Source organism: Pan troglodytes, chromosome 1 (genome assembly GCF_028858775.2).
Source record: "Pan troglodytes isolate AG18354 chromosome 1, NHGRI_mPanTro3-v2.0_pri, whole genome shotgun sequence".
Taxonomy (NCBI): domain Eukaryota; kingdom Metazoa; phylum Chordata; class Mammalia; order Primates; family Hominidae; genus Pan; species Pan troglodytes.
In genome coordinates, this window is record NC_072398.2 from 229577022 (window position 1) to 229604552 (window position 27531).

General features: G+C 59.6%; 3 protein-coding genes across 34 annotated transcripts in view; 2 read left to right on the forward strand and 1 right to left on the reverse strand.

The window, feature by feature from the left end:
* The first annotated feature begins 1237 nt into the window (after positions 1 to 1237).
* On the forward strand, positions 1238 to 9856 carry PEX10 (peroxisomal biogenesis factor 10). 3 transcript variants are annotated; one of them, XM_513729.8, is made up of 6 exons: positions 1238 to 1455; positions 3381 to 3461; positions 4974 to 5380; positions 6937 to 7112; positions 7213 to 7348; positions 8000 to 9011. In XM_513729.8, exons 1-6 carry the CDS (start codon positions 1344 to 1346, stop codon positions 8066 to 8068), a joined length of 981 nt encoding a protein of 326 aa, XP_513729.2. In that variant the 5' UTR covers positions 1238 to 1343; the 3' UTR covers positions 8069 to 9011. The 3 variants fall into 3 exon arrangements, with proteins under 3 accessions (XP_513729.2, XP_063662112.1, XP_063662114.1); XM_063806042.1 differs by having other exon boundaries at positions 1314 to 3253; positions 8000 to 9856; XM_063806044.1 differs by lacking the exons at positions 1238 to 1455; positions 3381 to 3461 and adding an exon at positions 3804 to 4163 and having other exon boundaries at positions 8000 to 9856.
* RER1 (retention in endoplasmic reticulum sorting receptor 1) lies at positions 8398 to 27170 on the reverse strand. 15 transcript variants are annotated; one of them, XM_063806071.1, is made up of 9 exons: positions 26496 to 26686; positions 25735 to 25887; positions 25095 to 25180; positions 22586 to 22673; positions 21241 to 21345; positions 18994 to 19093; positions 17573 to 17651; positions 11486 to 11621; positions 8398 to 10794 (listed from the first exon to the last, which is right to left on the reverse strand). In XM_063806071.1, exons 4-9 carry the CDS (start codon positions 22664 to 22666, stop codon positions 10705 to 10707), a joined length of 591 nt encoding a protein of 196 aa, XP_063662141.1. In that variant the 5' UTR covers positions 22667 to 22673; positions 25095 to 25180; positions 25735 to 25887; positions 26496 to 26686; the 3' UTR covers positions 8398 to 10704. The 15 variants fall into 15 exon arrangements, with proteins under 15 accessions (XP_063662141.1, XP_063662133.1, XP_063662167.1 ...); XM_063806063.1 differs by having other exon boundaries at positions 25095 to 25242; positions 26496 to 26681; XM_063806097.1 differs by having other exon boundaries at positions 11486 to 11731; positions 25095 to 25242; positions 26496 to 26635.
* The window catches only part of MORN1 (MORN repeat containing 1), a 74774-nt gene continuing 73945 nt past the window's right edge, over positions 26703 to 27531 (forward strand). For 4 of the 16 annotated variants that reach the window (XM_016952530.4, XM_016952532.4, XM_054661962.2 and 1 more), the window contains exon 1: positions 26707 to 26996. In XM_016952530.4, the coding sequence (XP_016808019.2) occupies positions 26921 to 26996 (76 nt within the window). In that variant the 5' untranslated portion in view covers positions 26707 to 26920. Of the gene's footprint in view, positions 27051 to 27531 lie in introns of all 16 variants that reach the window. The other 12 variants (XM_016952514.4, XM_016952517.4, XM_016952541.4 and 9 more) reach the window with 5 other exon arrangements.

Sequence of the window (27531 nt, forward strand, 5' to 3'; positions counted from 1 at the left end):
GCTCTGGCTTTGTGACTGGGCTGTGCCAGTCTGGGCATGATCCCACAGCTGAGCTCCTGTAGATGGAACCAGAGGTGAGGCAAGGAACTGGAGGCCCTCCCCACTGAGGTCAGCGGGGCGCAGACGCCCCCTTGTCGTGCCCTGCCTTCCTCCTGCAATCCTGCAGGACTCTCCAGGGCCCAGTGCTGCCCTTGGGGCCAAAAAACAGGGCCTTCTCCTTCACCTGCCCTGCAGCCATTCAGGTATGTGCCAGGCATCTCCTGCCCTCCCTGGCCAGGCGGCCCCAGAGGCACAGGCCGCAGACACCGCAGGCGACCTGCGCGGGCCTCCAGTTCCCGCCCCAGCCCTTCCCGCCCCCAGCTCAGGGCAGGTCCAGCTGTGGCCAGCGGCTGGGGAAGGTTCTGTCCCCTCCAGGTGTGCGGCCTTGGCAAGTGCTTCAGGCCTCCCTCCGCTCGTCCCCTGGGAGCAGAGGGATCGGAGCGCCTGCGATGTGGTTCCCCAGAGCACCTGCGGGGCTCAGGCCAGGCAGGGTGGAGGGTGGAGGGTGGAGGGTGGAAGGCCACCTTCCGCCCGCCCTGGAACCACGCGGCGGCCTCCCGGCTGCCCCCCACCCGCCAGGCCCTGCCTCCCGTGGGCACCAGGGGGGCGTCCACAACAAGCCGGCCGTGTGCTTTTCGCTCAGGATTACTGGGGAAGGCGGCTGCTCGGGGCCTGGAAGGTCCCGGGTCTCGCCTCGTGCCCCTCTGGCCCCCAAACCGACCGGCTCCCCGGAACTGGCCAACCCGCGCTGAGAGCCCGCGCAGCTCAGAGGGCGCGAGGGCGGGACCGCCGCGGCCGGCGCTGGGAGCTCGGCTTCCCGGAGACCCAAGCGAAAGCCTCCGTCTCCCCAGCCGTAAATGGGCCTGCAGCGTCTCCACTCCGCAGCGCTGTCCCCAGTGGGAGGGCGGCCCGTGGACGTGCAGGGAGCAGAGCAGGGGCCCCTGGCAGCGTAGGACCCCGGGGGCGCCGCAGCCACGCGGCCGCGAGCCCGTCCCGCTGCCTCGCCAGCGCCCCTCGCGCGTGCCCCGCCCCCACCTCGGCTCGCGGGCCCCGCCCCGCTCCGCCCCGCCCTGCGCCTCCGACTATCTTCCCGCTGCCCCGCCCCGCGCTGCGCTGGTTCGGACTCCAGCCCCGCTTCCGCCCGGGCCCTGGCCCCGCCTCCAGCCCCAGTCCGGCCCCGCCCCAGCACCTTGACGCAGAGGTCTGCGCCGCACGCAGAGCCACGTCGTGCCGTCATCAGTTCTCGCCCGTCTGGGCGTGGGCGTGGCCGGCGTGGCTTCTCGGGACCACCCGAACCCGCGGCCATGGCCCCGGCCGCCGCCAGCCCCCCGGAGGTGATCCGCGCGGCGCAGAAGGACGAGTACTACCGCGGTGGGCTGCGGAGCGCGGCGGGCGGCGCCCTGCACAGCCTGGCGGGTGAGGGCCGGGCGCGGCCGGACGTCCTCGCGAGCGGCCCAGGGGGTGTTGCCCCTCATGGAGGCGGGGTGTCTGCCGTGTGTGGTCACGGTCGCCTGGGCCCGTCCCACAACCTGGGACCCGGCAGTCTCCTTCGCCTGCCCTGCGGCCATTCAGGGATGTGCGGGGCACCTCCTGCCCTCCCTGACCAGGTGGCGCCAGAGGCACAGGCCGCAGACACCGCGGGGGACCTGCGTGGGCCTCCAGTTCCCGCCCAAGCCCTTCCCGTCCCCAGCTCAGGGCAGGTCCAGCTGACGCCAGTGGCTGGGGAAGACTCTGTGCCCTCCAGGTGTGAGGCCTTGGCAAGTGCTTCAAGCCTCCCTCCGATCCTCCCCTGTGAGCAGACGGGTCAGAGCGCCCGCGGCGCGAACGCCTCATACCTCGGTCCCGTTCACACTGACCCCGGCCTTTCCTAGGCCTGAGCAGCAGCCCAGGCCCCTCGCCCTGCTGACCGCAGTGTAGGCTCAGCCAGGCCCTGCCTGCCTCACCAGGCCGTGAGCTGAGTACGGAAGCCAGTGTACTCAATGAAGCAGCACCTGTCATCCCAGCAGTTTGGGAGGCAGAGGCGGGAGGATCGCTTGAGCCCAGGAGTTTGAGACCAGCCTGGGCAACATGGCAAGACCCCGTCTCTACAAAAAATCTGAAAATTAGCCAGACGTGGTGGCGGCATCTGTAATCCCAGCTCTTCAGGAGGCTGAGGCAAGAGAATCGCCTGAGCCCGAGGGATGAGGCTGCAGTGAGCCATGATTGTGCCGCTGCACTCCAGCCTGGGCGACAGGGCCAGACCCCATCACCGATTAAAAAACGAAAAAAAAAAAGATGCCAGGTGTGGTGGCTCACGCCTGTAATCCCAGCACTTTGGGAGGCCGAGGCGGGTGGATCACTTGAGGTCAGGAGTTCGAGACCAGTCTACGCAACATGGTGAAACCCCATCTCTACTAAAAATACAAAAATCAGCAGGGCGTGGTGGCGCGTGCGTGTAATCCCAGCTACTTGGGAGGCTGAGACAGAATCACTTGAACCCGGGAGGTGGAGGTTGCAGTAAGCCAAGATCGTGCCACTGCACTCGTCTGGGCAACAGAGTGAGACTCCATCTCAAAAAAAAAAGGCAAAGCCATCAAGTCTTTGGGGGGTGGGGCAGGCAGTCGTTAAAGGCATGAACTCCCAGCAGAACGTTTCAGGGAGCAGTGGCACTAGAGCCCAGTGGTGGGGGTGTCGTGGCCACAGGAACAGTGCCATGGGACAGGAAGAGCATGGGTAAATATCAGAGGACAGCCAGGCTCCGTGCCGGGAGGCCCATGGGTGTCAGGTGGGCAGCCATTGGTGGATTCTGAACAGGAGAGTGACATGATGAGAATTTTTTGTGTGTGTACTTACTTGTTTTACAATACACTTGGCACTTAACCCTGTGCCAGACACTGTTCCCAGTGTTTTACAAATATTGAATCTTCAAACATCCCTCCAAGTAGGACTTAATACTCTTCTGATAGATGAGCAAATTGAGATTCCAGAAAGACCTCACAGCCAGCAAGTTGGAGAGCTGCTTTTTGATGCTAGACAGTTGGCCTCTGGCCTGTAATCTTAATACCCCAGACCATCTTTCCATGTGGCCCTCATAGGCCCTAGAACAGTTGCTCAGGGGAATCCCGGAGCAAGAGATGAGCACAGGTGGGAGATTCTTCGCAGACTGTCTGCAGCTCACGCTAAGGCAAGTCAAGGTGGTGCCTCCGGAGACAGAAGCAGAGAGGGAGGCCAGGGAGTGAGTGTTGGCTTCATGGAAGGGGTGGGACTGGATCTGGGCCTAGACAACTGGGGGAGGACTGTGGTCCCTCATCCTCAGGGGATGCCCACCAGCTCCCCCGGACTAATACTGTTTCTCCTCTCAGGTGCGAGGAAGTGGCTGGAGTGGAGGAAGGAGGTTGAGCTGCTCTCAGATGTGGCCTACTTTGGCCTCACCACACTTGCAGGTAGAAGCTCCCACGGGACCTCAGGACTGAGGGCAGCCACACACACCAAGTCTGGGGACGGTGGCCGGGGGGCTGCCAGGCAGTATGAGAAGCTCCTGGAGCTGGCCTGGGTGAGGTTGCTTCAGGGAAGTGCAGGAGGTACTGCTCCGAGGGAGGCGAGGCATCTGCTCCCAGCAGGGAGCCGACTTTTCCAGCCTTTGTGTGTCCCTGGGGATCTTTGTTTAAGACTTTACCCCGGGTGCCATTGAGACCCATTTCTCAGTGGCCAGCCCTGGTGGCACCAGTGAGTCACAGTGCTGTGCCATGTCATAGGGTGCAGTGCCCGTGTGACAGTGCCCTGGTGGAGCAGTGGTGGGTCTGTGGCCCAGGCTGGTCACCATCCTGTAGAGGGAGTTGTTGACAGAGGCTCTCAGGCTCCCAACCCCAGCTCAGCATGTAGCAAGGACCACCGAGTGCCAGCCTGGTTCCCTACGAGGGGCTCGCCCCGGGCATCCTGCCGCCATGGAGGGTGTGCTCGGTGGACGGGAGACAGATGTGGCTGCGTCACAGAGCATCTTGGGAAGTGAGGGGCTCTCAGAAATAAAGACCACGTCTTGGGGGAGAGCATTTTCCAGACCGGCAGAGCAAGCAGCCGGGAAAGGCCCTGAAAAGAACACGCCCTTGGCGGTTTGGGAGAATGACCCCAGGGGGCTCGTGAGTTTTGTAAGCCCATAGCTTTCCCTGTGCGAGGCTTGGGGCGTTGCAGGGACGTGGGCAGGGGAGAGGCCGACCACTAGCTAAGACCAGACCTCAGGGGACAAAGTTGGGCTCAGGGAGACTACAGAGGCTGTGACAGTCCCCCACAGGATGGTGGTGGTACAGAGCAGGGGCGGCAGCGAGGGGGTGGAACACACAGGGAAGGTGCATGCAGGGTGCCCCTTGGGCTTGACCTCAGGAACCGGAGGCCTGGCGTTGCCATCCACAGAGATGGAAACGGGGAGCAGGCTTTTCTGGGTGGGGGCGCTGAAAGCTGTCTTGGCAGGGGTGGAATTGGGGTGCTCATCTGAGGATACATGGCGATGTCAGGTAGGTGGCGGACCTGCATGGCTGGCACTCACAAGTAAGGTCCAGGCTGGGCATAAATCGGGTGGTGCCAGCTGTGTGGTTGGTGGAGAGCCATGGGACTGGATCCGAGTGCTTGGGCTGGGGTAGGTGGCGGGGACAGCTAGGGAGAAAGGGGAAAGAGCAGAGACTCTCGGGGAGAAGCCAGGAGAGCGAGGGACACTGGCCAGCCAAGGCCCTGGGAGCCAAGGGCAGCCATTGGCCGGGCCTGTCATGTGCTGCCTGAGGTCACAGTGGGCTTAGCGACAGAAGGTCATGTTGGCCTCAGCCAGCACGGGGTGGCAGTGGGCTCAAGGGCGACAAGATGGGGCTGTTGACAGGAGCCAGCAGAGGGTCGGCTGGCAGGGGCGCCGGGAGCCTGTCCCCGCGGCAGCAGTCTCAGGGTCCACATACCCATCCTCTTCCTCGCAGGCTACCAGACCCTGGGGGAGGAGTACGTCAGCATCATCCAGGTGGACCCATCGCGGATACACGTGCCCTCCTCGCTGCGCCGTGGCGTGCTGGTGACGCTGCATGCTGTCCTGCCCTACCTGCTGGACAAGGCCCTGCTCCCCCTGGAGCAGGAGCTGCAGGCTGACCCCGACAGTGGGCGACCCTCGCAGGGGAGCCTGGGGCCAGGTGGGCGTGGCTGCTCAGGGGCGCGGCGCTGGATGCGTCACCACACGGCCACCCTGACTGAGCAGCAGAGGAGGGCGCTGCTGCGGGCGGTCTTCGTCCTCAGACAGGGCCTCGCCTGCCTCCAGCGGCTGCACGTTGCCTGGTTTTACATCCACGGCGTCTTCTACCACCTGGCCAAGAGGCTCGCGGGGATCACGTACGTAAGTAGCAGGCGCTGAGGGCACAGCTGCCTAGGCCGCCCTTGTCACCCCCACTGGACTCGGGTGCATGCACAGAGCTGGCCCTCCAGGCCTCTCAGCCAACAGGGTTCTACATCCAGCATCTGTGTCAAGGCAGGAACCCAAATCCTCTGCTTGGAAAAAAAGCAGATTTTGTTTAGTTACACTTGGCTGAAAGATCCAAGGAAGTCCAGACCCTAAGTGTAGAATGATCTCCTGCTGCAGCCCCTCATGGACACCAGGCCCTGCGCTTAGCTCTTTACTGACCGGGGGGCCCCGGGTCACGCCTCACCACAGATCCCTGAACCTGGGCCCGTGACTGCCTATGTCACTGCTGTGGGGAACAAACAGCTTCTCCCAGACAGTGTGGGAGCGTGGACTGCAGCCCCGGCCCCAGCCCCTCACCCCTCGCCCCTGCCTGGCCCAGCAGTCTGCCCCATCAGACGGCCGTTCCCACCTTCTCCCCTCCGCAGCCGTCGGCACCTCTGCCTATCCTGACCCCCAGCTGATGCCCCTGCTTCCAGATTCAGCAACGAAGCCTCCCCCGTGGTCCCACCACCATGTCCACCTGCCACAGCGTTAGTCCCTGGCCCACCAGAGCCACTACTGCATGAGCTCCTCCCAGAACAGCCCTCTGAGGAACCCCCTTCCTTTTGTCCCTAGAGCTGCACTGGTCCCCTCAGCCCCTACTTGCCAGGCAACCCCGCCTCCACACACACCCTAAACAGGAGGCCACCGTGACCTCGTCGCAGAGCCAGTGGTCAGGTCTTCGTCCTCAGCGTACCCAGCCTCACTCGCGTATTTGATGTGGTTTCTTGCCCCGTCCATGTTGGTGAGGGATTTGATGAGCTGCTGTGACAGGGGCATGGAAGTGGGGCTCAAACCAGATGGGAGGCTCCCTCTCTCCTAGGACAGCCAGGAAGTGGCTGGACACCCAGGGCCCATGCTGGCTGTGTGACCTGCCACCTCTGTATGTGGTTCCCGGCCCTGGGCCGAGGCTGTCTGGCTGTCTCCATTTCCCAGCCAGTGGAAAGTGACACGGGAAGCCGATGGCAGCCAGCTGTCCTTCAGTGGCACGGTCAGAAGCTACCTGTGTCACCAGCAGGAGGGTGGCAGCAGTGTCCCTGGGGCCATGTGCCTTGTTACACTGGGGCTTCGGTCCCTGTAGCAGGGTAGCTGGTGGGCAGCGTCTGCAGCCCCACATTTCCGCTCCCCGCCTCCTTTTCTGAGAGGTGGTCCCTGGACATCCCCACATCCTCACCTGCTCTGCCAGCCTCATAGCTAAGACTCTTTCTGCACTGGTGATGCCAAGGCTGGTCTGGAGCTCAGGCCTCTCCGTCATGCTAGGCTACGAAGCAGGCACCTCAGACTCCCTGAACCTGCCCCCTGGCTTGATCGTTTCTGCCGGGCACTCCCCGTGCCAGTGAGAGGCCTGGTTCTAACGCGCTCTGTGCCAACTGAACGTGTGACCCTCCCAGCAGGCACTGAGGCCAGATCCCCTCAGGGTCCTGATGAGTGTGGCGCCATCTGCCTTACAGCTCCGTGTCCGCAGCCTGCCCGGAGAGGACCTGAGGGCCCGTGTTAGCTACAGGCTGCTGGGGGTCGTCTCACTGCTGCACCTGGTGCTGTCCGTGGGGCTGCAGCTGTACGGTTTCAGGCAGCGGCAGCGAGCCAGGAAGGAGTGGAGGCTGCACCGCGGCCTGTCTCACCGCAGGTGCGTGCGGGGGCCACACATGGGGGCTGGGGGTGTCCTGGGCACTTCACAAGGACCTGTAAGGTGCACCCACCTTGACGCTCTGCCCCACCTTCCCCAGGGCCTCCTTGGAGGAGAGAGCTATTTCCAGAAACCCCCTGTGCACCCTGTGCCTGGAGGAGCGCAGGCACCCAACAGCCACGCCCTGCGGCCACCTGTTCTGCTGGGAGTGCATCACCGCGTGGTGCAGCAGCAAGGTGAGGTGGGAGCCTGCTGGGGTCCTGGGGTGGTCAGCGGCTGGGCCAGCAAGATGCACCTGGCTGCAGCAGAAGTGGGGAGTCTGGCTCTGAGCACCCTCCAGTTTTGAGGGTACAGAGGTGGGCATCTTTTTAAAGGCTCCCAGGTAGGTCAGATGTGGGTTCGTTGCGGGGGTTAAAGTTCCAAATTCACGTGTATTGAGGCTTTGCCGAATGCAGGTTGGGGTAGTGGCCAGCCCTGAAAGGCCCCACGCCTGTGCCACACACCCCAGCACACCCTTCCTCCCGGGGTCCTCACCACACTTGAAAAGCCTAGCACACTGACTCACACCCACCGAAGATGCCGGCAGGGTGAGAGCAGCACGCTTTCCCAGGAGCTGGGCTTCCTGGGCTGTGTCAGCTGCGGGAGCAGGAGGGAACCTCCCGGCCGAGCCCCACACCCTGAGCCCCACGCCCCCAGCCCCGCCCCAGCCCCCACTGGGACTCGGCCTTCTGAAAAAAAGGCTGGCTTTCTTGGTCATTAGTTGAAGGAAATACAACATTTATGTTGTGTGTCATGTGCAGAGAATGTGGACAGGAAAAGAAATGCCGATGGGGATGGGCATGGCCCAGTGGCCCCAGCTGCTGTGACCCCCTTTCTCCTCTCCGCAGGCGGAGTGTCCCCTCTGCCGGGAGAAGTTCCCTCCCCAGAAGCTCATCTACCTTCGGCACTACCGCTGAGCCGGCGCCCGGGTGGGCCTGGACACACATGACCTCTACGGGAGTCCGAACGCCAAGATTGAGTCTCAGGATTAACCTTGCTTGCACAGAAGTTAGAACACTCTCAGTTTTTTGTCATGTAAGATACTAACCTAGCCACCCTGGGAGAGAACAGAAAGCTGTCCCTGGCTGCGCTTTCTCAGCCCTGGGAGGGGCGCCTGAACCCACAACATTTCCCTAACCCCAACCTGGCAGGACTCAGCCACTTCTTCAGGAATTTCACTTATTTGGACGGGATTTTAGGTTTCCCTCCCTTCCCCAAACCATACAGTTGAGAAGTAACTCAGAAGTAGGCCAGAAGACACTTTATTCGTTTATATTGTGAGAAAATGGCCTCATCAGGCTTGTGTTAAGGCAATGGACTGAATGAGTGCGTGCTGGGTGGGGTGGGGCACGGAGGCTGGCGGGTGGCTTCAGCCAGTGCGGTGAGAACAGCAGCCCCACGGCCCCATGGGAGGCGGCGCTGCTCTCCCCGAGGGTGGCTGGGCAGAGCACATCCCCCAGGACTTGACCACACGGGGCAGAGAGAAACCAACCAAGGCCAGCACCTCCGTCGGAAGCATTTGGCACGCACACCTTCAATACACGTCAAGGTCGCTTCCAGTTTTAGAAAACAGAAATCTGCATCTCAGCCTGAGACGCACAGAGAGGTCTCTTCCTGACCCAGACGCACTCACGAGCCAGGTCCTGGGGGTATGGGGGCTGCCAGGGGCGCCCGAGCCCTCTCCTGGGGGCCTGCTGGGCAGGCGACCTGCTGACCCATGGTCACTGCTGTGTTCAGCCCCTCAGCTCGGCCCCAGCCTATTTCCCGCCTCCATTTGATGTTTCCAGGTTTTCAAAACTGCATTTAACCTGCGCCAGAGAGTTCGCCGTAGGCATCTTTAATAAACTAACTCCAGCAAAATGTGGGTACGTTACTAACACAAGATGGAACTTGAGATTTCCTGAAGCGCAGTGTTAAAATGCCTCGAGGGTGTGTGCCACATTTGCCTGCTGACGTAAAACACCTGGCCAGCAGGACCGGCTTCCAGCAAAGACCCGCGCAAACCATGTCTTGCTGTTTGACTTACTTAGGAATGAGGATGACCCTGTATTCCTGGGTTAGTCAAGGTCAGCTTGCCAGAGACGGAGGAGGGCGGGGGGGCTGTGACCCTCTAGACTGGGAGGACCACCAGGAGAGGCACTGGGGGCTGCGGCCGGGTGGGCAGATGCCGCCGTGGCTCCATCCATCAGCACCCAGTCCTTTGCTTCACTGTGCTCTGGCCAAGCGCATGCGACTTCCTGTCACACCTTAGGCCTGAGCGCTTATTAAGAAAACAGTATGAAAAATGACAAACACTCCTGTCCGCAGTCTGAGAATCCCAAGTGTCTCAACACGGTACCAGAAGTACCACCTGGGAGCAGCACTGGCTATCTTGGGTCAGGGACACACAAGCTTGAACATGGCCTCTTAGAAGAGCTCGATGTCAGATATGTAAACACTGGCACAAGAAAATCCAGACACTAAGCATTCACCGTGTCAATTCTGAGACAGGAAACACCGCCCAGAGTGAGGAGCCTGCGCAGCCCGGGGCCCAGGAGGAGAGGCCTTCACTCGCATGTCAGCGTCTCATCTGGGACCACAGCTGGGATGTTCTGCTGTGCAATATGGGTCACCTTTCGAAAAGGCCAAACAAAAGGTGGGCTTTCCTGTGTCCAGCGACTGCCATGTTTTAGATAAAGACTTTAGTAAAGGTGGAGGTAAAATCACTTGGTAAAACGTTGAGAGTATTTCTTTTCTCGAATCAAAAACGCTGACATGCAAGTGGGTTCCGCCTCTCCCGCAGTGGGGGGCCGAGTGCTGAACCTACAAAGCCGTCTGCTCCCTGCCAGCTTCGCTGCCCCTCATGGAGGGTTGCATGAGGACAGATTTAAATTAAAAACAAAACACTCTACGTATCAAGGAAATGTGTCAAAATAATCTCAAACAATTAAAATATAATATATATTTATAATTCCGGGCCCTCAAAAGCAATCATAGTAGTTAAGAACAAAGTTTTGAGTCATTAGGATAGAGGCCAACTTTAAACATCTCCAGTGAGATGGAATTAGGAAACTGGCATTAGAACCCCACACAGTTACTTGACAATCACCTTTAAAACGTTAAGTTCTTTCGGACACGCAGGAATCAGGCTAGATCATCCCTCGGGCTCTGTGGAGTGGCTGGCACCACCTGCGGCTGCTGGGGAAGGCGGCTGGCGGGGAGCGGCCCGTTCCTCCCTCGCAGGCCTTGCTCCTGCCTGCCCACCTGGCACAGCGGGGACCGGCCACTCGCCCTTGCTCCCATGGGCTCCACCCGCCTGGCTTCCCGCCTGCAGCTGACTAGAATTCCATCCGTGAGAAACACTTGAACGTCACTGAAAAAGAAATCCATGCGATTTGGTTTAAGCGCCAGTTTCTTCTAGAACCTGATATTTCAGTTACAAATCATTGAAGCTCCTTTTTAAAAAGAAAATTTGACTCCCTCGTAATCAACTACTTTATGTGAAGAAAAAAGGCATTGTTAACAATGGCTGAAAACTGTTCTTGCAACACGTGAGGCGGCCTCAGTCCCGCTTCTAGCTGGCGAAGGCCTTGCTGGCATCCTCCTTGCCTCTGTACCTCCTCTTCCCATGTGTGAACGGGATGTACCGGTACTTAATCATGTGCTGGGGGGAGAAACACAGACTCAGTTACTGCACAACCGCTCTCCAGTCAGTCACACTGTCCCCAAATCTGAGCGGCCAAAGGTCCCCCATCTTTTCTATACATCAGACAAGTGGAATCGGAGCCCCAGTGGCTTCCTGCGCCCACATCAACACAGCAAGACCTTCCACAGCCCACGAGGCCTAGGTTTGAAACCCCATCAATCCCAGTGCTTCGTGAGCCTCCCGTGGAGGAAGGGCAAGGGGGATGTGAGGTGGCCCAGGGCCCTCTCTGCAGCCAACACCCTGGGCACAGAGTGAGGCCCACGGCACGAAGGCCACACCGTCAAGGGCACAGTCCGCAGTCTCAGCTAATTTCCCCCTAACGCCCTCCTCCTCGGGCAGGCTGGCACAGGGCGCTGGGCACCCTAAGAGGAGCCACCGGGACACTGCACTCGCCGGGGCTCTCCCACCCGGCTTCCACAAAGTTTCCACCAAGAGCCCGCCCGCTCCCACAGCTGCGCTCCCCGTTTAGTTAGCCGGCCGTGCTGGGGAACGGAGCAGTGTCCTTGTCACACACAAGATGGTGCCACTTAGCTCCACATTCACACCAGGCAGACTGCCACCACCCACCACAGCCCAGCACAGCTCCCCCAATGCTGTGGGTAACAGAACAGCGATTGCGGCCGGCGTGGCGGCAGCGCCTCTGCTTTACCTTGATTTGCCTCTTCATCGTGATACAGAAGAGCATGATGAAGTACATCACCAGAATCGGCCAGAACACCGGGACGTTGAAAGCGTCGAAGAAAGTACAGACCATAGCCACAAGGATGCCCTTGGTAGCCGCATGCCTTCAAGTGGGGAGAGAGGGTTAGCGCCGCATCTGCAGCCAGCACCGGGCACCTGCCGGCCGCCTCCAGCCTTGCAGCTGCACCGACCGTCCCCGCAAACAGAAGCATCCCTGTGGAAAGGAGGGGTCTACCCTGGGCACAGCAGCAGCAGGACCCTTTGCATGTAGCTCACAGACATGTACTGCCCTAACCACAGAAACATCCTTCTCTTACTCCCTTGAAAGACACAATTCTTCTTAAAACTACACAAAGTATAAAGCATCAGTACTGAGGCTGGGGGCCCCATGCCTGCTGGCTGGGCCTGCAATCTGGAGAGAAACCCAGGCTGTGTCTTGTGGACCATCCAGGGCCTTCACCTTGTCACTGTGGCATGGCCACCAGTGCTCCCTCCCGTCCCAGCACATGGCCAACAGATGCCACGGCCCTGAAGGCTCAGCTCTCCCTTCCTAGTCCAAGCTTCTGGTGGCTTCCAGGGCCCCTGATCTTTCTGCACCACATTCCATCTGCGGCTGCAAAGTCAAGGCGTGGAGCCCCACGAGCTCAGCAGGCTCCTTCAGTTTACTGATCCAACAGACTTGGGTTCCTCCTGTGCTCCCAGAGTGGGGTATGAGGGACAGGACAAACGGATGCACACGCTCCCGTCCCTCTGACGGCTGCGCCACCCACCTCTGCCTACCCGTGCAGACACCGACACCTCGGCTCAAACCCCTCTCAAAAATGACTCCAGGAGAAGGCTAGTCCCCCTCTGCCAGCCAAAAGGAGCCACAAGGCTGGGGATGGGAGAGAGGAAAGAGGAAGGAGGGAGGAGGAGGAGGGAGGAGGAGGGAGGAAGGAGGGAGTAGGAGGGAGGAGGAGGGAGGGAGGAGGGGGGAGGAGGGAGGGAGGAGGGGGGAGGGAGGAGGGGGAGGAGGGGGGAGGAGGAAGAGGAGGAGGAGGGAGGAAGAAGGGAGGAGGGAGGAGGAGGAAGGAAGGAGGGAGAAGGAGGGAGGAGGCAGGAAGGAGGGAGGAGGAGGGAGGGAGGAGGGAGGAGGAGGCAGGAAGGAGGGAAGAGGAGGGAGGAAGGAGGGAGGAGGAGGCAGGGAGGAGGGAGGAGGGAGGGAGGGAGGAAGAAGGGAGGAGGAGGGAGGAGGAGGGAGGGAGGAAGGGAGCAGGAGGGAGGACGGAAGGAGGAGGCAGGAAGGAGGGAGGAGGCGGCAGGGAGGGAGGAGGAGGGAGGAAGGAGGGAGGAGGAGGGAGGAAGGAGGGAGAAGGAGGGAGGAGGAGGCAGGAAGGAGGGAGGAGGCGGCAGGAAGGAGGGAGGAGGGAGGAAGGAGGGAGGAGGAGGCAGGAAGGAGGGAGGGAGGAGGGAGGGAGGAGGGGGAGGAGGGGGGAGGAAGGAGGGAGGAGGGGGAGGAGGGAGGAGGAGGAAGAGGAGGAGGGAGGAGGAGGGAGGGAGGAGGGAGGGAGGAGGGAGGAGGAGGGAGGAGGGAGGAGGAGGGAAGAAGAGGGAGGAGGAGGAAGAGGAGGAGGAGGGAGGAAGAAGGGAGGAGGGAGGAAGGAGGGAGGAGGCAGGAAGGAGGGAGGAGGAGGGAGGAAGGAGGGAGGAGGAGGGAGGGTGGAGGAGGGAGGGAGGAGGGAGGGAGGAGGGAGGGAGGAGGGAGCGAGGGAGGAGGGAGGGAGGAGGGAGGAAGAAGGGAGGAGGAGGGAGGGAGGAAGGGAGGAGGAGGGAGGACGGAGGGAGGAGGAGGGAAGAGGAGGCAGGAAGGAGGGAGGAGGCGGCAGGAAGGAGGGAGGAGGAGGGAGGAAGGAGGGAGGAGGAGGCAGGAAGGAGGGAGGAGGAGGGAGGAGGAGGCAGGAAGGAGGGGGGAGGGAGGAGGAGGAGGGAGGAGGGAGGGAGGAGGGAGGAAGGGAGGAGGAAGGAGGGAGGGAGGGAGGGAGGAAGGGAGGAGGAGGGAGGACGGAAGGAGGAGGAGGGAGGAGGAGGCAGGAAGGAGGGAGGAGGCGGCAGGAAGGAGGGAGGAGGAGGGAGGAGGGGGGAGGGGGGAGGAAGGAGGGAGGAGGGGAGGAAGGAGGGAGGAGGGGAGGAGGGAGGAGGAGGAAGAGGAGGGAGGAGGAGGGAGGAGGAGGGAGGAGGGAGGAGGGAGGAGGAGGGAGGAGGGAGGGAGGAGGGAGGGAGGAGGGGGGAGGAAGGAGGGAGGAGGGGCGAGGGAGGAGGAGAAAGAGGAGGAGGAGGAAGAGGAGGAAGAGGAGGAGGGAGGAGGAGGAAGGAGGGAGGAGGGAGGAAGGAGGGAGGAGGGAGGAAGGAGGGAGGAGGGAGGAAGGAGGGGGGAGGAGGAGGGAGAAAGAGGAGGGAGGAGGAGGAAGAGGAGGAGGAGGGAGGAAGAAAGGAGGAGGGAGGAAGGAGGGAGGAGGAGGCAGGAAGGAGGGAGGAGGCGGCAGGAAGGAGGGAGGAGGAAGGAGGGAGGAGGAGGGAGGGTGGAGGAGGAGGGAGGGAGGAGGGAGGGAGGAGGGAGGAAGGGAGGAGGAGGGAGGGAGGAAGGGAGGAGGAGGGAGGACGGAGGGAGGAGGAGGGAGGAGGAGGCAGGAAGGAGGGAGGAGGAGGGAGGAAGGAGGGAGAAGGAGGGAGGAGGAGGCAGGAAGGAGGGAGGAGGAGGGAGGAAGGAGGGAGGAGGAGGCAGGAAGGAGGGAGGAGGGGGGAGGGAGGGAGGAAGAAGGGAGGAGGAGGGAGGGAGGAAGGGAGGAGGAGGGAGGACGGAAGGAGGAGGGAGGAGGAGGCAGGAAGGAGGGAGGAGGCGGCAGGGAGGGAGGAGGAGGGAGGAAGGAGGGAGGAGGAGGGAGGAAGGAGGAAGGAGGGAGGAGGAGGCAGGAAGGAGGGAGGAGGGAGGAAGAAGGGAGAAGGAGGGAGGAGGAGGCAGGAAGGAGGGAGGAGGCGGCAGGAAGGAGGGAGGAGGGAGGAAGGAGGAAGGAGGAGGCAGGAAGGAGGGAGGAGGAGGGAGGGAGGGAGGAGGGGGGAGGAGGGAGGGAGGAGGGGGGAGGAAGGAGGGAGGAGGGGGAGGAGGGAGGAGGAAGAGGAGGAGGAGGGAGGAGGAGGGAGGAGGAGGGAGGGAGGAGGGAGGGAGGAGGAGGGAGGGAGGAGGGAGGAGGAGGAAGAGGAGGAGGGAGGAGGAGGAAGAGGAGGAGGGAGGAGGAGGGAGGAAGGAGGGAGGAGGAGGGTGGAGGAGGAGGGAGGGAGGAGGGAGGGAGGAGGGAGGGAGGGAGGAGGGAGGAAGAAGGGAGGAGGAGGGAGGGAGGAAGGGAGGAGGAGGGAGGACGGAGGGAGGAGGAGGGAAGAGGAGGCAGGAAGGAGGGAGGAGGCGGCAGGAAGGAGGGAGGAGGAGGGAGGAAGGAGGGAGGAGGAGGCAGGAAGGAGGGAGGAGGAGGGAGGAGGAGGCAGGAAGGAGGGAGGAGGGAGGGAGGAGGAGGAGGGAGGAGGGGGGAGGAAGGAGGGAGGAGGGGGAGGAGGGAGGAGGAAGAGGAGGAGGGAGGAAGGGAGGAGGGAGGAAGGGAGGAGGGAGGAGGAGGGAGGAAGGAGGGAGGAGGAGGGAGGAGGGAGGAGGAGGCAGGAAGGAGGGAGGAGGGAGGGAGGAGGGGGGAGGAGGGAGGGAGGAGGGGGAGGAGGGAGGGAGGAGGGGGGAGGAAGGAGGGAGGAGGGGGGAGGAAGGAGGAGGAGAAAGAGGAGGAGGAGGAGGGAGGAAGGAGGGAGGAGGGAGGGAGGGAGGAGGGAGGAAGGAGGGGGGAGGAGGACGGAGAAAGAGGGAGGAGGAGGAAGAGGAGGAGGAGGGAGGAAGAAGGGAGGAGGAGGAGGGAGGAAGGAGGAGGAGGCAGGAAGGAGGGAGGAGGCGGCAGGAAGGAGGGAGGAGGAAGGAGGGAGGAGGAGGGAGGGAGGAGGAGGGAGGGTGGAGGAGGGAGGGAGGAGGGAGGGAGGGAGGAAGAAGGGAGGAGGAGGGAGGGAGGAAGGGAGGAGGAGGGAGGACGGAGGGAGGAGGAGGCAGGAAGGAGGGAGGAGGCGGCAGGAAGGAGGGAGGAGGAGGGAGGAAGGAAGGAGAAGGAGGGAGGAGGAGGGAGGAGGAGGGAGGAAGGAGGGAGGAGGAGGCAGGAGGGAGGGAGGAGGGAGGGAGGAAGGGAGGAGGGAGGACGGAAGGAGGAGAAGGGAAGAGGAGGCAGGAAGGAGGGAGGAGGCGGCAGGAAGGAGGGAGGAGCAGGGAGGAAGGGAGGAGGAGGGAGGAAGGAGGGAGAAGGAGGGAGGAGGAGGCAGGAAGGAGGGAGGAGGCGGCAGGAAGGAGGGAGGAGGAGGGAGGAGGGGGAGGAAGGAGGGAGCAGGGGGAGGAGGGAGGAGGAGGAAGAGGAGGAGGAGGGAGGAAGGAGGGAGGAGGAGGGAGGAGGAGGCAGGAAGGAGGGAGGAGGGAGGGAGGAGGGAGGGAGGAGGGGGGAGGAGGGAGGGAGGAGGGGGAGGAAGGAGGGAGGGGGGAGGAGGGAGGAGGAGGAAGAGGAGGAGGAGGGAGGAAGAGGAGGAGGGAGGAGGAGGGAGGGAGGAGGGAGGAAGGAGGGAGGAGGGAGGAAGGAGGAAGGAGGAAGGAGGGAGGAGGGAGGAGGAGGGAGAAAGAGGAGGGAGGAGGAAGAGGAGAAGGGAGGAAGAAGGGAGGAAGAAGGGAGGAGGGAGGAGGCAGGAAGGAGGGAGGAGGCGGCAGGAAGGAGGGAGGAGGAGGGAGGAGGGGGGAGGAAGGAGGGAGGAGGGGGAGGAGGGAGGAGGAAGAGGAGGAGGAGGGAGGAAGGGAGGAGGGAGGAGGAGGGAGGAAGGAGGGAGGAGGGAGGAGGAGGGAGGAGAGAGGAGGAGGGAGGAAGGAGGGAGGAGGGAGGGAGGAGGGAGGGAGGAGGGGGGAGGAGGGAGGGAGGAGGGGGGAGGAAGGAGGGAGGAGGGGGGAGGAGGGAGGAGGGAGGAAGGAGGAAGGAGGGAGGAGGGAGGAGGAGGGAGAAAGAGGAGGGAGGAGAAGAGGAGGAGGGAGGAAGAAGGGAGGAGGGAGGAGGAGGGAGGAAGGAGGGAGGAGGAGGCAGGAAGGAGGGAGGAGGAAGGAGGGAGGAGGAGGGAGGGTGGAGGAGGGAGGGAGGAGGCAGGGAGGAGGGAGAAGGGAGGAGGAGGGAGGGAGGAAGGGAGGAGGAGGGAGGACGGAGGGAGGAGGAGGGAGGAGGAGGCACGAAGGAGGGAGGAGGCGGCAGGAAGGAGGGAGGAGGAGGGAGGAAGGAGGGAGAAGGAGGGAGGAGGAGGCAGGAGGGAGGGAGGAGGGAGGGAGGAGGAGGGAGGAGGGAGGGAGGAGGAGGGAGGGAGGAGGAGGCAGGAAGGAGGGAGGAGGAGGCAGGAAGGAGGGAGGAGGCGGCAGGAAGGAGGGAGGAGGCGGCAGGAAGGAGGGAGGAGGGAGGAAGGAGGGAGGAGGAGGGAGGACGGAAGGAGAAGGAGGGAGGAGGAGGCAGGAAGGAGGGAGGAGGAGGCAGGAAGGAGGGAGGAGGTGGCAGGAAGGAGGGAGGAGGGAGGAAGGAGGGAGGAGGAGGGAGGAGGAGGCAGGAAGGAGGGAGGCGGCAGGAAGGAGGGAGGAGGAGGAAGGAAGGAGGGAGGAGGAGGGAGGGTGGAGGGTGGAGGAGGGAGGAAGGGAGGAAGGGAGGAGGAGGGAGGACGGAGGGCCTGCCCTCCCCAGGCCACGACCACAGGAGCCGGTGCGCACTCCATCCCAGACTCAGCCTCCAGGGCACTGGTGCTGACTTGAAACCAAGAGAATGCGGCAAGGTAGTGAGTGGCCTTCTACAGAGAGCCCCTGCGATTCCCCGTGCCCAGCCCAGCACAGCAGTCATCTTTCAGGTGACTTGAACAAAAATCAGTGTAGTCTCAGTCTCAGCCACCCTTGAGCACAATTCTCTTCAAATACCGTGAAGAATTAGCTCACCAAAATTTAAACTCTGGAAGCCTTCGAATGAAGGGGCGGAATTCCTCGTTCTGTTTGGTGGGTAGCGAAGGACCGTCATCTGTAAGGCAGAGCAACCATCAGGGAGGGCACCTCTTTTCATTCCCATCACAGTTATACCTTTTCCCCTCAAGGCTTTGGACTAGCAGGCCTCACAAATCTAAACCGAGATTCATGTCGTTTAACCAGAGAAAACGAGAAAACGGGGGTCTGTGGTCAACTGACACATCCAATTCACTGCTTTCAGAAGGTGCTATCAGAATGTTTTTAGACTTCCACACGTTTTCAATGCACAAAGAATTCAACCACATATAAACATCCAGGAACACGTCAGCTGCACCACGTAAAGGCACAGAAGAAAACAAAGGCAAATTAACATAAAAAGCAAGCGGCAGAGAACAGGGCGGGGCCGAGGATGCGCTGACCGTGGAACCCGGGCGCCAGGCCTGTCCCACCAGCAGCTGTGCCAAGCCCACTCTCACCCCACCTCCCCCACTGGGATGGGTGCCGCTCCCCATTTACAGATGGGAAAACTGAGGCCTACAGGAAAGGGGCTCTTTGTTATTTTCTAGTCTCCTCCAAACAGCAACAACAGAGAGGGGCTGTGTTCCCAGCAATCTTTTCATCACATATCCTACACAGAAGACTCACAGGCTTCTGGCCACACAGTGAGAGCATACCCTACTCCCTGACAGCAGGTTCCCCCAGAACGAGGAGGGTCCTGGCAGGGAGCTGCGTGTGGGTTTTCCCTCAATGGCCACCACGTCCTGGAATGCAGTTGTTTGTTCCTCGCCTGGGGCTGGCCAGTCAGGCGTGAACTCAGGGCCCCTACCTGGCCCAGGCAGGCCCAGGAGCTGCGTGAGTCTTCCAATAGTGGAGCACGAAGCGCCAGGAACACTTCAGCTCACAGCTCCTCAGAAACCAGAGAAGGCCGCCCAAAGCCTGACCCGACCCGATGCTGGCATTAGGGTCCCGGTGGTCTCTGTGCACCACAGTGAGCTGCCTGTGGAACCCTCTGGCTACGGGAAAAGGTAACCTCGTCATGGCTGCCTCCGCTGATTCTGAGAGGGACCACTGACTGGGGTGGGACGGGGGCCGGAGTCGGACTGTCCACCTCAGACCCCTACTGTCTGTGGTACCATGTGACCTCGAACACGTTACCTAACCCTGTATGCCTCAGTTTCCTCATCTGCAAAGTGGGAAAACAGAATGAACACCCACTTCGTGGCTGTCAGGAAGGTTTGAAGAGTCATTCTACAAACATATCCTGATCACCCAACATTATAAGTACATTTCAACCCCAAGAGAAGAGTCTCGGGTGTTTCCAGAGGACACTGGGCAATCCCATCAGAAAAGAAAGGCCCAACCTGCCCACACAGCCCAGTGCACAGCCGCTACCCTACCTGAGTCTTCCATTAAGGAAGGATCCACTTTGGGAGAAAGAAAAGCTATGAAAAGATTTAGATGGTAGATCCCCAAGGCATAGGTCACAATGTACCAACCCTGAAAGAGAAGGAGAGAGAGTCAGTGGTGCACTCTGACCGTCCATCAGCCTGAGCCAGTTCACGTTTGCACTCCGGTTCACTCTCAACTTTGTTAACTGATCTAACTTTGTTTTAACACAAAACTTACTCATAGCAAGGACAAGGAAATACAGTGAAATCCCATGGTAACAATTTATCTCAAATTATACTCTGTGGGAACAGAGACAAAGCGGACAAGCAAGGGCCCAAATGAGCAAAGCTCTTCAAGGGTCCAGTTAGACACATGTGATCCCTGAAGCCACAGACGCCCCACAAGGAGCGCAGCAGAAAAGGAGGCTTTTCTCAAGAAGCACATGCTCAAGCTACACCACAGGCTCGGGTGGCCCGGGCACCTGAGCGATGCTGGCCCAGAGCCCCACCCAGGAGCAGCTTCATCAGAAACAGAAGACAGACTCTCAACTGTGACTGGAGGCGTGCTGGCTGATGTTCCTCCAACAGACAATTCACATTGCCAAAAACACTCTGCCAGGAGGGTTAAACCTTTGCCCAGAAGAAATCCACAACCGGGAAATCCAGAAAAGTGTGCTTATGCCAAGCCTTCCTCAAGAGATGAAAAGTGGGGAGAATTTTGGCAAGATGCCTGAGTGCAGCACACTTATTTGCAACTAATTCATTTTTAAAATGATTAAGCATATCCCGTTAGAAGCCAGAACCGCATTCTCAATTTCAAAAGCCTTAAATTTCTCAGTCGGGTGTGGTGGCTCACGCCTGCAATCCCAGCACTTTGGGAGGCCAAGGCGGGTGGATCACCTGAGGTCAGGAGTTCAAGACCAGCCTGGCCAACATGGTGAAACCTTGTCTCTACTGAAAATACAAAAATTAGCCAGGCATGGTGGCACATGCCTGTGATCCCAGCTGCTCGGGAAGCTGAAGTAAGAGAATCACTTGAACCCGGGAGGTGGAGGTTGCAGTGAGTCAAGATCAGGCCACTGCACTCCAGCCTGGGCGACAGAGTGAGACCCCATCTCAAAACAATAAATAAAAATATAAATGCTTTAACTTTCTCATACAAACAAGAAGTCTTTCTGCCTAAAAGCTTTTCCAGTCAGACGGCTAAACGCCGGATGTGAGGGCTAACTGATGTCTGTGTGTCCATCCTCGGCTGAACGCCAGATGTGAGGGCTAACTGATGTCTGTGTGTCCATCCTTGGCTGCAGGGCCACACCCGAAGAGACGCCAAATGAGGCACGAGCTTGGTTTCGAACGCAATAAAACTGACCTGTGGGTGCTGCACTCTTCCCGCCCCCTGCTCCTGCCTGAAGTCCCTGATTCAAGATTTCTAGGTCATTCTTTCCATCAGAGAATGGACCCAGTTCCAATTTAAAAACAAAAATAAATAAATAAATTAAGGTGTGTGCTTTTAAACAAGGAAGTATCTTCTACAGTCCCCAGAGGAGAAAATAGCCCAGACAAGGCTTTCAGCATGCCCTGCTCTGCACATAAGATTATGTAACCTCCTCTAAAGACCGACGAAGAATTCCCATCTTACAGTTTTGCTCCTAGAAACCCCGTGTTTACCAGCAAGTAAAGGAGCACCCAGGTGAAGTCTGAGACGACATCACCTGACCTAGGGGTGCCCGAAAACACACGAAGGAAACCCTCGAGACCCCCCTCGGTCACTGTCTCTCTTACTTGACTCGGCGTCTCAACCTGCACTGTGCTTTGGCCTCACACAAGGGAGAGCTCAGGAAAAGCTACATAAACCCTTTGGACGCCGAGTCATTCATGACACCCAAGGCATGGACTCTTCACCCAAGGAATGAGGCAGCCACAGAGCGCAACCTTGTCCTGAGCATCATGCAGCAGGGTCGGAGGGACACCAGCGGCTCCACTGTCCAGGCCTGGACGTGCCCAGGGCAGGGCCAGGCTGGGCTCAGGACGGCCTGGGTATACTGAGAAGCCTGGCGAGGGGACTCCGGGTGAATCATAAACAACCCTGTTCGTTAAAGACAGTCACTGAGATCTTTCTGACATTTGGCGTTTAGCTGAAAATTGATTACTAGAGACCACTTCCTGCAAGACAGACTGGATCAACAACATCCCCACAAACACCACGCCCAGGTAACGTGGACAGAGCCAAGTCTTGTCACTTCAGCCCACACCTACCTGCAGCAGGTAAACTCGAATCATGTAGACAAAGCTCAGGCCCAGTGTCACGACCCATCGCACAGCCGTGTAGGGTGTGGACTTGTCTAGCCAGGACTGATAAATCTAGAAAGACAAGAGTCCAAAAGCATGAAGCAGGTCCTGTAACTTCTGTACTGACTCTGCCACAAAATGTACCTTCTGCTAGGGTTGGCTTTCAATTTTTAAAACAGCTAAAAGAGTGAGTTAAAATAGCAAGAGATCATCTATGTATCAGCACAAAGAAGTGACTACAATTAATCCAAAGTTTATTTTCAATAATTCCTGAAGCAGGTTCATCTCTTAAGCAAGACTATTACAAAACAATCTCCTAGGAGACTGTGACATTGTGCTGGCCCCAAGGGATCACTATGGGGAAGACCAGCCTCACCCCAAAGAGAGGACTGTGCATCTCAAAGTCCCCACCCTACAGCACAGCCCTTATCGTCACATCTCAGGTCAGCTCCCCCATCTGCAGCAGCCAGCAGCCAGCCTTGCCCCGCTCCCAGGCCCACTGGCCACAGCCTGAGCCCCAGCAGCCACACCCGCATGTGTGTGCATCCAGGCAGCTGTGGACATGACCGAAGGAGCCCTTAGTTTTATGTATGTATTTTTACAAATATACGTGTGTATGGTTTTTTAATTTAGAAATTTAATTTTCAAATTGTGAGAAATTTCCAAATTCACAAAAGTAAAAAGATTATAGAAGCCTACATATGCCTGTCACCCAACTTCATTAATCGCCAATCGCTTTTCATATGTGATTTAATTAAGGTGATGAATTTTTATTTGAGCCGGATCCTCAGCATCTGGAACTGCCGGTGACCCAAGCTTTTCCTGACACTGAGGTTCGGACTCCAGCGTTCAAAGGCAGCTCTAGGTCCCTCACTCACCAAGCAACGCACACACAGCCCACACAAGAGCCTCTCACCCTCAGGGACAGAACCGCCGAGCTGACACGGGGCAGGTGGTGCTACCAGCACCGGGGACGTGGGTGGCTGGGAGAGGGACAGCAAGAGCAGAACGGCAGCCACGGCCACGTCTGTCCTGCCTGGGAGCTGAGACTGGGTTTTATATTTTTAAAGCTTGGTAAAAGGAAAACAGAAACAGAAAACGCATATGTTTGATAGACCACGTGTGGCCCCAGAGCCCGATCTCTCCACAGCTGGCCCTTCACAGTGAAGAGAACACTGTCTTCAGGAAGTTTGAGCCTGAGGCGAAGTAACTTCTCCATCAGGAACACCAGCAAACAGATCCTTCCCGAAAATGCTGGGAGTCCCATTTCTTTTTCAAATATTTATACTCATCTACTAAAAAACCCACCAACCTGTCCAAGTCTTGTGAAAAATCTGTACACCACCGAAGGTTTCCCATGGACGGACTCTCCCACACTGTCCCCTTCAGACATTCTGTAACTGGGAGAAAAACACAAAATACTTTTCAGTAAAAAGCATTCACGGGTGTGAAATCCTGGCCCTATTTTCACCAACACTGTCAAGTAGGTTTCTTCCACATTCAGTATTTTGTCCATATACCATTTGTGTTTTTACCATGAATTGTTCAGGAAAAAGTAGCAGGTACACAGGCTTCCGTGGAGCGGAAGGGCAGCGTGAGACGCATGGGCCCAGGAGCACAGGCCGCGTTTTCATTCCCACTCTGGCACCTCAGTCACCTGCGTGAGCGGCACTGTCCACCCCACTGGCCCCAGGAGCAGCCTTGCTGGCCATGGGGTCCACTGGCTGGCCCATGGCACGTGGCACTGCATGTCCTCCCTCCAAGGACCGCATCCTCTGTGGATCCCTCAGGGTTCCCCCGCCCAGGCACCTTGTCTGCTCCACGCCCTGTCCTGGGTCTCTGGTCTGGCAGGAGCAGGAGGGATCCTGTCCTCTCAGGGCCAGGTCCTCCACCCCATGAACAGGAAAATGTTATCTACAACTCTCAGGTAGTCCATCCATCTGCGTCCCAGTTTCAAGCGGAGGTAACGTATCTGCTCCTATTTCAACACACTGCTGTGATGCCATGAGGAATTCACCTGAGAACCCAGGTGCCAGAGGTCACACTGTTCACCCACTTAATTCCCAGATGCTCAAGTGAAGGGCATCATGACCCCCATTTCACCAAGTCTCAAACAGTGGAAGCCACGTGTCCAAGGTCCTGCCACAGCCCTGCTTCTGGGCAGGCCAAGCCAAGCCTGACTGCCACCTGGCTCCTCAGCTGAGCACGCCGCCACCCCACTCCTGAGAGGAGACGGCGTCAGGACCTGCCGCTCTTCGGTAAAGCACAGCTGAGTACCGAGGGCCTGCCGGTTGTCATTCCTACTTTAAAGATGAGATGCCTCCTGGCCCCTGAGCTAGAGAAGACGCCAGGGGTGACGTTCACCTCCCCCACCACCCCCCATCTGCTCCCTCGGCAGGGCAGTGAGGAGAAACAGACTCTGGTCTCAAGTTTGGCTTAAAGTCCCACCTGTGCTAAGCGGCTGTGAGGCCTTCAGCAAACCCTCTGAGCACGCAGCCAGCCTCAGTTTCCTCATCTGTAAAATGAGGCTCTAAGAAATACCAGACACGAAAGCAAAGACATCATTCCTCAGCAACAGCTGGGGTCAGTCTTATTGTTCTCATTTACAGATAAGAAAACTGAAGCTCACAAAGACCAAAGAGTTGCCCTGGCCCATCAGCATGTTCGCAGTGGGCAGGAGCCGGAACCTGCACCTTCCTGAAACCAACGCTCTTCCAGTCCCATCCTCACTGTGAGCACTGGGGAAATCTTCCCTTCAGGTGGCAGGCAACAGGTGGCCAGACGCAATCCCGCCCTCAAGTGCCTTGGCTCTCCCATCACAACTGATGCACTGAAGTGATCCAGGCAGCTCCCTCCACGTCATCAAGTCTGTGCAGAATGTGGCTCCATGACACCGTTCCTGGATCCTCTGTGCAGAGTGCCAGGCTGCTCAAGGAGACCGAGGGGCCCTTTGGTCTCGCGGAGCCGTGTAAACCAGACACAGAGGAGGAGCACCTTTACTCTCCACTGAAAGAACTCCATATTTAAATAGAGGCTACACTAAAATGCGTCACCTGGAATGGCCACCCTATTTAGGCCAAAGCCAGGCCATCTGAAAGCCACCCGTCACATTGTTCGTCCTATAGCTCCTTGTAAGTTTCCCTGTTTTACTCAGACTGTTTCCCATTAAAGCACTTTTACTGGACTGGAGGTGATGAGAGTAATGTCAGGGAGAAAATACCCAGCTCTCCCGCCAAAGGGTGTTCTCTAGGCAAAGCTCAGAACTTCTCACTCTCCAACTGAACATGTAGAAAACCTACTCAAAACGCCATCAGCCAATTCTGCTTGTCTGACACACACAACACGTATACCAAACACACACGTATACTAAACACAGCTTGCACCCTGACTGAACGCATTGCCAGGAATAGCCTGAGGCAGGGCAGCAGGAGCAAGAACGTGAACTTTGGACTCCAACGGCCTGCTTTCAGATCCTGGCTCTACCACTCTCTGCCAGTGTGACTAGGACAGGCTATTCCAGGATGCCTCAGGTTCCAGTCTGTGAAATGGGACAACAGCACCTCTCATGCCTTCTCCACGAGGCTCTCGTGAGGAATCAGTGGGCAGCCCATGGAGCACCCTTGGAGCCGGGCAAGGCAGTGCCAGCCCTGTTCCTGGATCAGGGCCAGCCCTCACAGCAGCTGCCCCCCCTGCAGTCCTCTTCTCCGCTCAGTTTGAAGGCCACCTCCTCTTCAGAGGCCTCCGTTACCGCCCACACTGACCCCCAGTCCCTTACATCACATCACCCTATTTTTATTTTGTGTACAACTGTTTCCTGATACCTTTCTGGTTTACTTCTCAATTTTCTCCTGCTAGAATGAAGCTCCTTGAGGGGTCCCTTGTCTGGTTCGGGGCTGGGCCCTGCCACCTGGAAGTCCATTACATAGTAGACAGCCCATCAATTACCTGTTGAAGGTGACTGCTTTATGCCTGGTCACAAACAAAACAGAAAGGGAGATAAAACCAGTCCAAGCAGAGACCATGAGGACGTGCCAGAAAGTGTAAGACTCTCTATGTGCCTTGTTCCAGGCCTGTCACATTCATCCACATCTGTGGTCCATCATTCTGCACGTGGAAAGGATGAAGTCCTCTGCCTGGCGTCCGGGAGCATTGACAGTCTGGGTCCCGCCTTTCTCTTCACGTCCCCATCCCCAATTCCTCCGGGACTAAGAAAGCCCCCGGCTGCCGTGCACCAAGCTTCACGCCTCTGGTGTTGTTCAGTCCTCTGAAATGCCCTCCCAGACCCCGTCTCTTCCTTCTTCCCAAGGCCACATTCCAGCCTGGGCTCCCCCCTCCTCTGGGCCTGACCATCTTATATCTCCACCTGGCTCTGACACACTGTTACTGCCGTCGCCGTCACCTCAGGCATACGGCAGAAGCCATGTGAGAGTCTGAATTACTGAGAACCCTTTATCCACTTACGGGGATAACTGCATCTTCCTGGGAAATGTCAACTCAACCAAAAATAAAGTGCTTCCAGGACTAGCGGCCAGTCTCTACTCTTCATAAAGGGAAAAGGGCGAAAGCCCACTGAAGGTACTTAGGCTGAAAGCAGCCCTCTGTGCTGTAAGACACCTGGCAGAGAAACGAACGATACCTTTATCAGTGGGGCCACAGACCAGTACTAAGTCAGCCTGGAAAATTTATGATTTTATTGCCTATTTAGAATACGATCAAAACCGATGTAACTAGTTTCCCTTCAGCCCGTCAGTAACGCCTTCACCCCAGAGCTTAACACTAAATCCTACAGATAAGCGCTGACCTGGACGCAGGATGGGGAGAGGGCACATTACTCTGGAATACAGCCCAACTCGCAGCGCTGTGGGGGCCGCGACTGCCCGCTTCCCCCAGATGCCAAGCAGGGGATGCGGACGAGATGCGGCCCGGGTGGCTCGAGGGCTGCAGCCCCCGCCCGGCCCCTCTCCCGCTCCCCCGACCCTCGCAGGCCCCAGGGCTCCGCCGCACCCCCCAGCACCCCGTCCCGGGCCCGACCCCGAGGCGCGACCCGTACCCCTCAGGGCCGCGGGTCGGGAACACGGTCCCCGCGGCCACCCGGGCCCCGACGGCCCTCCCCGCCCGGCCCTCAGCGCGGCCCCGCCCGCCCGCCCGCGGCCTTGACAGCCCGGAAGGAGCGGAGGCGGCGCTGCCCGGCCGTTCCCGCGCCACGCAGCCCTTCCTGGCACCTCGCAGCTCCGCTACGGCCGAGCCGCGGTCTCCCTCACGGCCGCGGGAAGGAGGACGGCGGGGCACGGGCGGCCGCAGGCGCTGCGCTCCGGCTCCGGGAAGCTGCAGCGAGCACTTCCGCTCCGTCCTCCGCGGCGCCGCCTCCAGGGCCCCCAAGATGGCGCGAGGGCGGGGCCAAGGGCTCCAACCATTTCCGCTTCCGGCTCAGACGCGCAGGCCGTTGGCGGGCGGGCCTCTCGGCGGAAGAGACGACAGCGGCGGAAACGCGCACAGGCGCAGCTGCGTCCTCTGGCTCCGGGCCCGGCTAGCTTCGCTCCAGAGATTGCGCGGGCTCAGGGACTAGGCCCGTGGCCACACCCCTCCTTGCGACAAAGACCAATGGAAGCGGGCGTTGCTGGTCGCTAAGGGAACCCTCGGCGGCAAGATGGCAGCGGCTGGCGAGGGCACCCCGAGCTCCCGCGGGCCGCGTCGGGACCCGCCTAGGCGGCCGCCCCGGGACGGTAACGACTGCGGGCCACGGGACAGGTCGCTGGCTGCCCTGGGCTCCATTCAGGGTGCGATCGCTCTACGCCCTCGACCCCCAAATGCTCACCTCGGAAAGTAGAGGTCCAGGTGCCGCGGCGGAGCCAGGGCCGCCCCCGCGTCCCCCACTCCCACAGGACTCGCCGTGCGCCTCCTCGGGCCCGGCTCGCACCCTTCCCCGAGCCCTCCTCCCGCAGCAGGCCAAGCCCTGCAGGGGGTCGCCCCCCGCGGGCTCCTAGCAGGGAAGACCGGGTTCCGGCCGCAGCCTCACAACCAGCGGGACCTGGGGTTGCCATGGGGATCCCGAAGCCCAGGACGTGGGGCGAGGGCAGGCGCAGGAGCAGCACCAAGCCTCCTGACTTCCTGGCCGGTGCTGTCCAGAAACGCTAGGACGCGTTTCAAAAGCAGTTTTTGCCTGTACTTCCAGCACTTTGGGAGGCCGAGGCGGGTGGATCACCTGAGGTCAGGAGTTCGAGACCAGTGTGGCCAACATGGCGAAACCCCGTCTCTACT

Excerpts from the sequence above, each read along its gene's own strand:
- PEX10 (XM_513729.8), top strand. The coding sequence starts at position 1,344 with ATGGCCCCGGCCGCCGCCAGCCCCCCGGAGGTGATCCGCGCGGCGCAG. Across the intron at positions 1,456-3,380 it reads CGCCCTGCACAGCCTGGCGG|GTGCGAGGAAGTGGCTGGAG; the intron begins GTGAGGGCCGGG and ends TTCTCCTCTCAG. Across the intron at positions 7,349-7,999 it reads CCGCGTGGTGCAGCAGCAAG|GCGGAGTGTCCCCTCTGCCG; the intron begins GTGAGGTGGGAG and ends TCCTCTCCGCAG.
- RER1 (XM_063806063.1), bottom strand. The coding sequence starts at position 25,192 with ATGGACTTCCAGGTGGCAGGGCCCAGCCCCGAACCAGACAAGGGACCC. Across the intron at positions 22,674-25,094 it reads TTGAGAAGTAAACCAGAAAG|TTACAGAATGTCTGAAGGGG; the intron begins GTATCAGGAAAC and ends TTTTTCTCCCAG. Across the intron at positions 11,622-17,572 it reads CTTCCAGAGTTTAAATTTTG|GCATGCGGCTACCAAGGGCA; the intron begins GTGAGCTAATTC and ends CCCCACTTGAAG.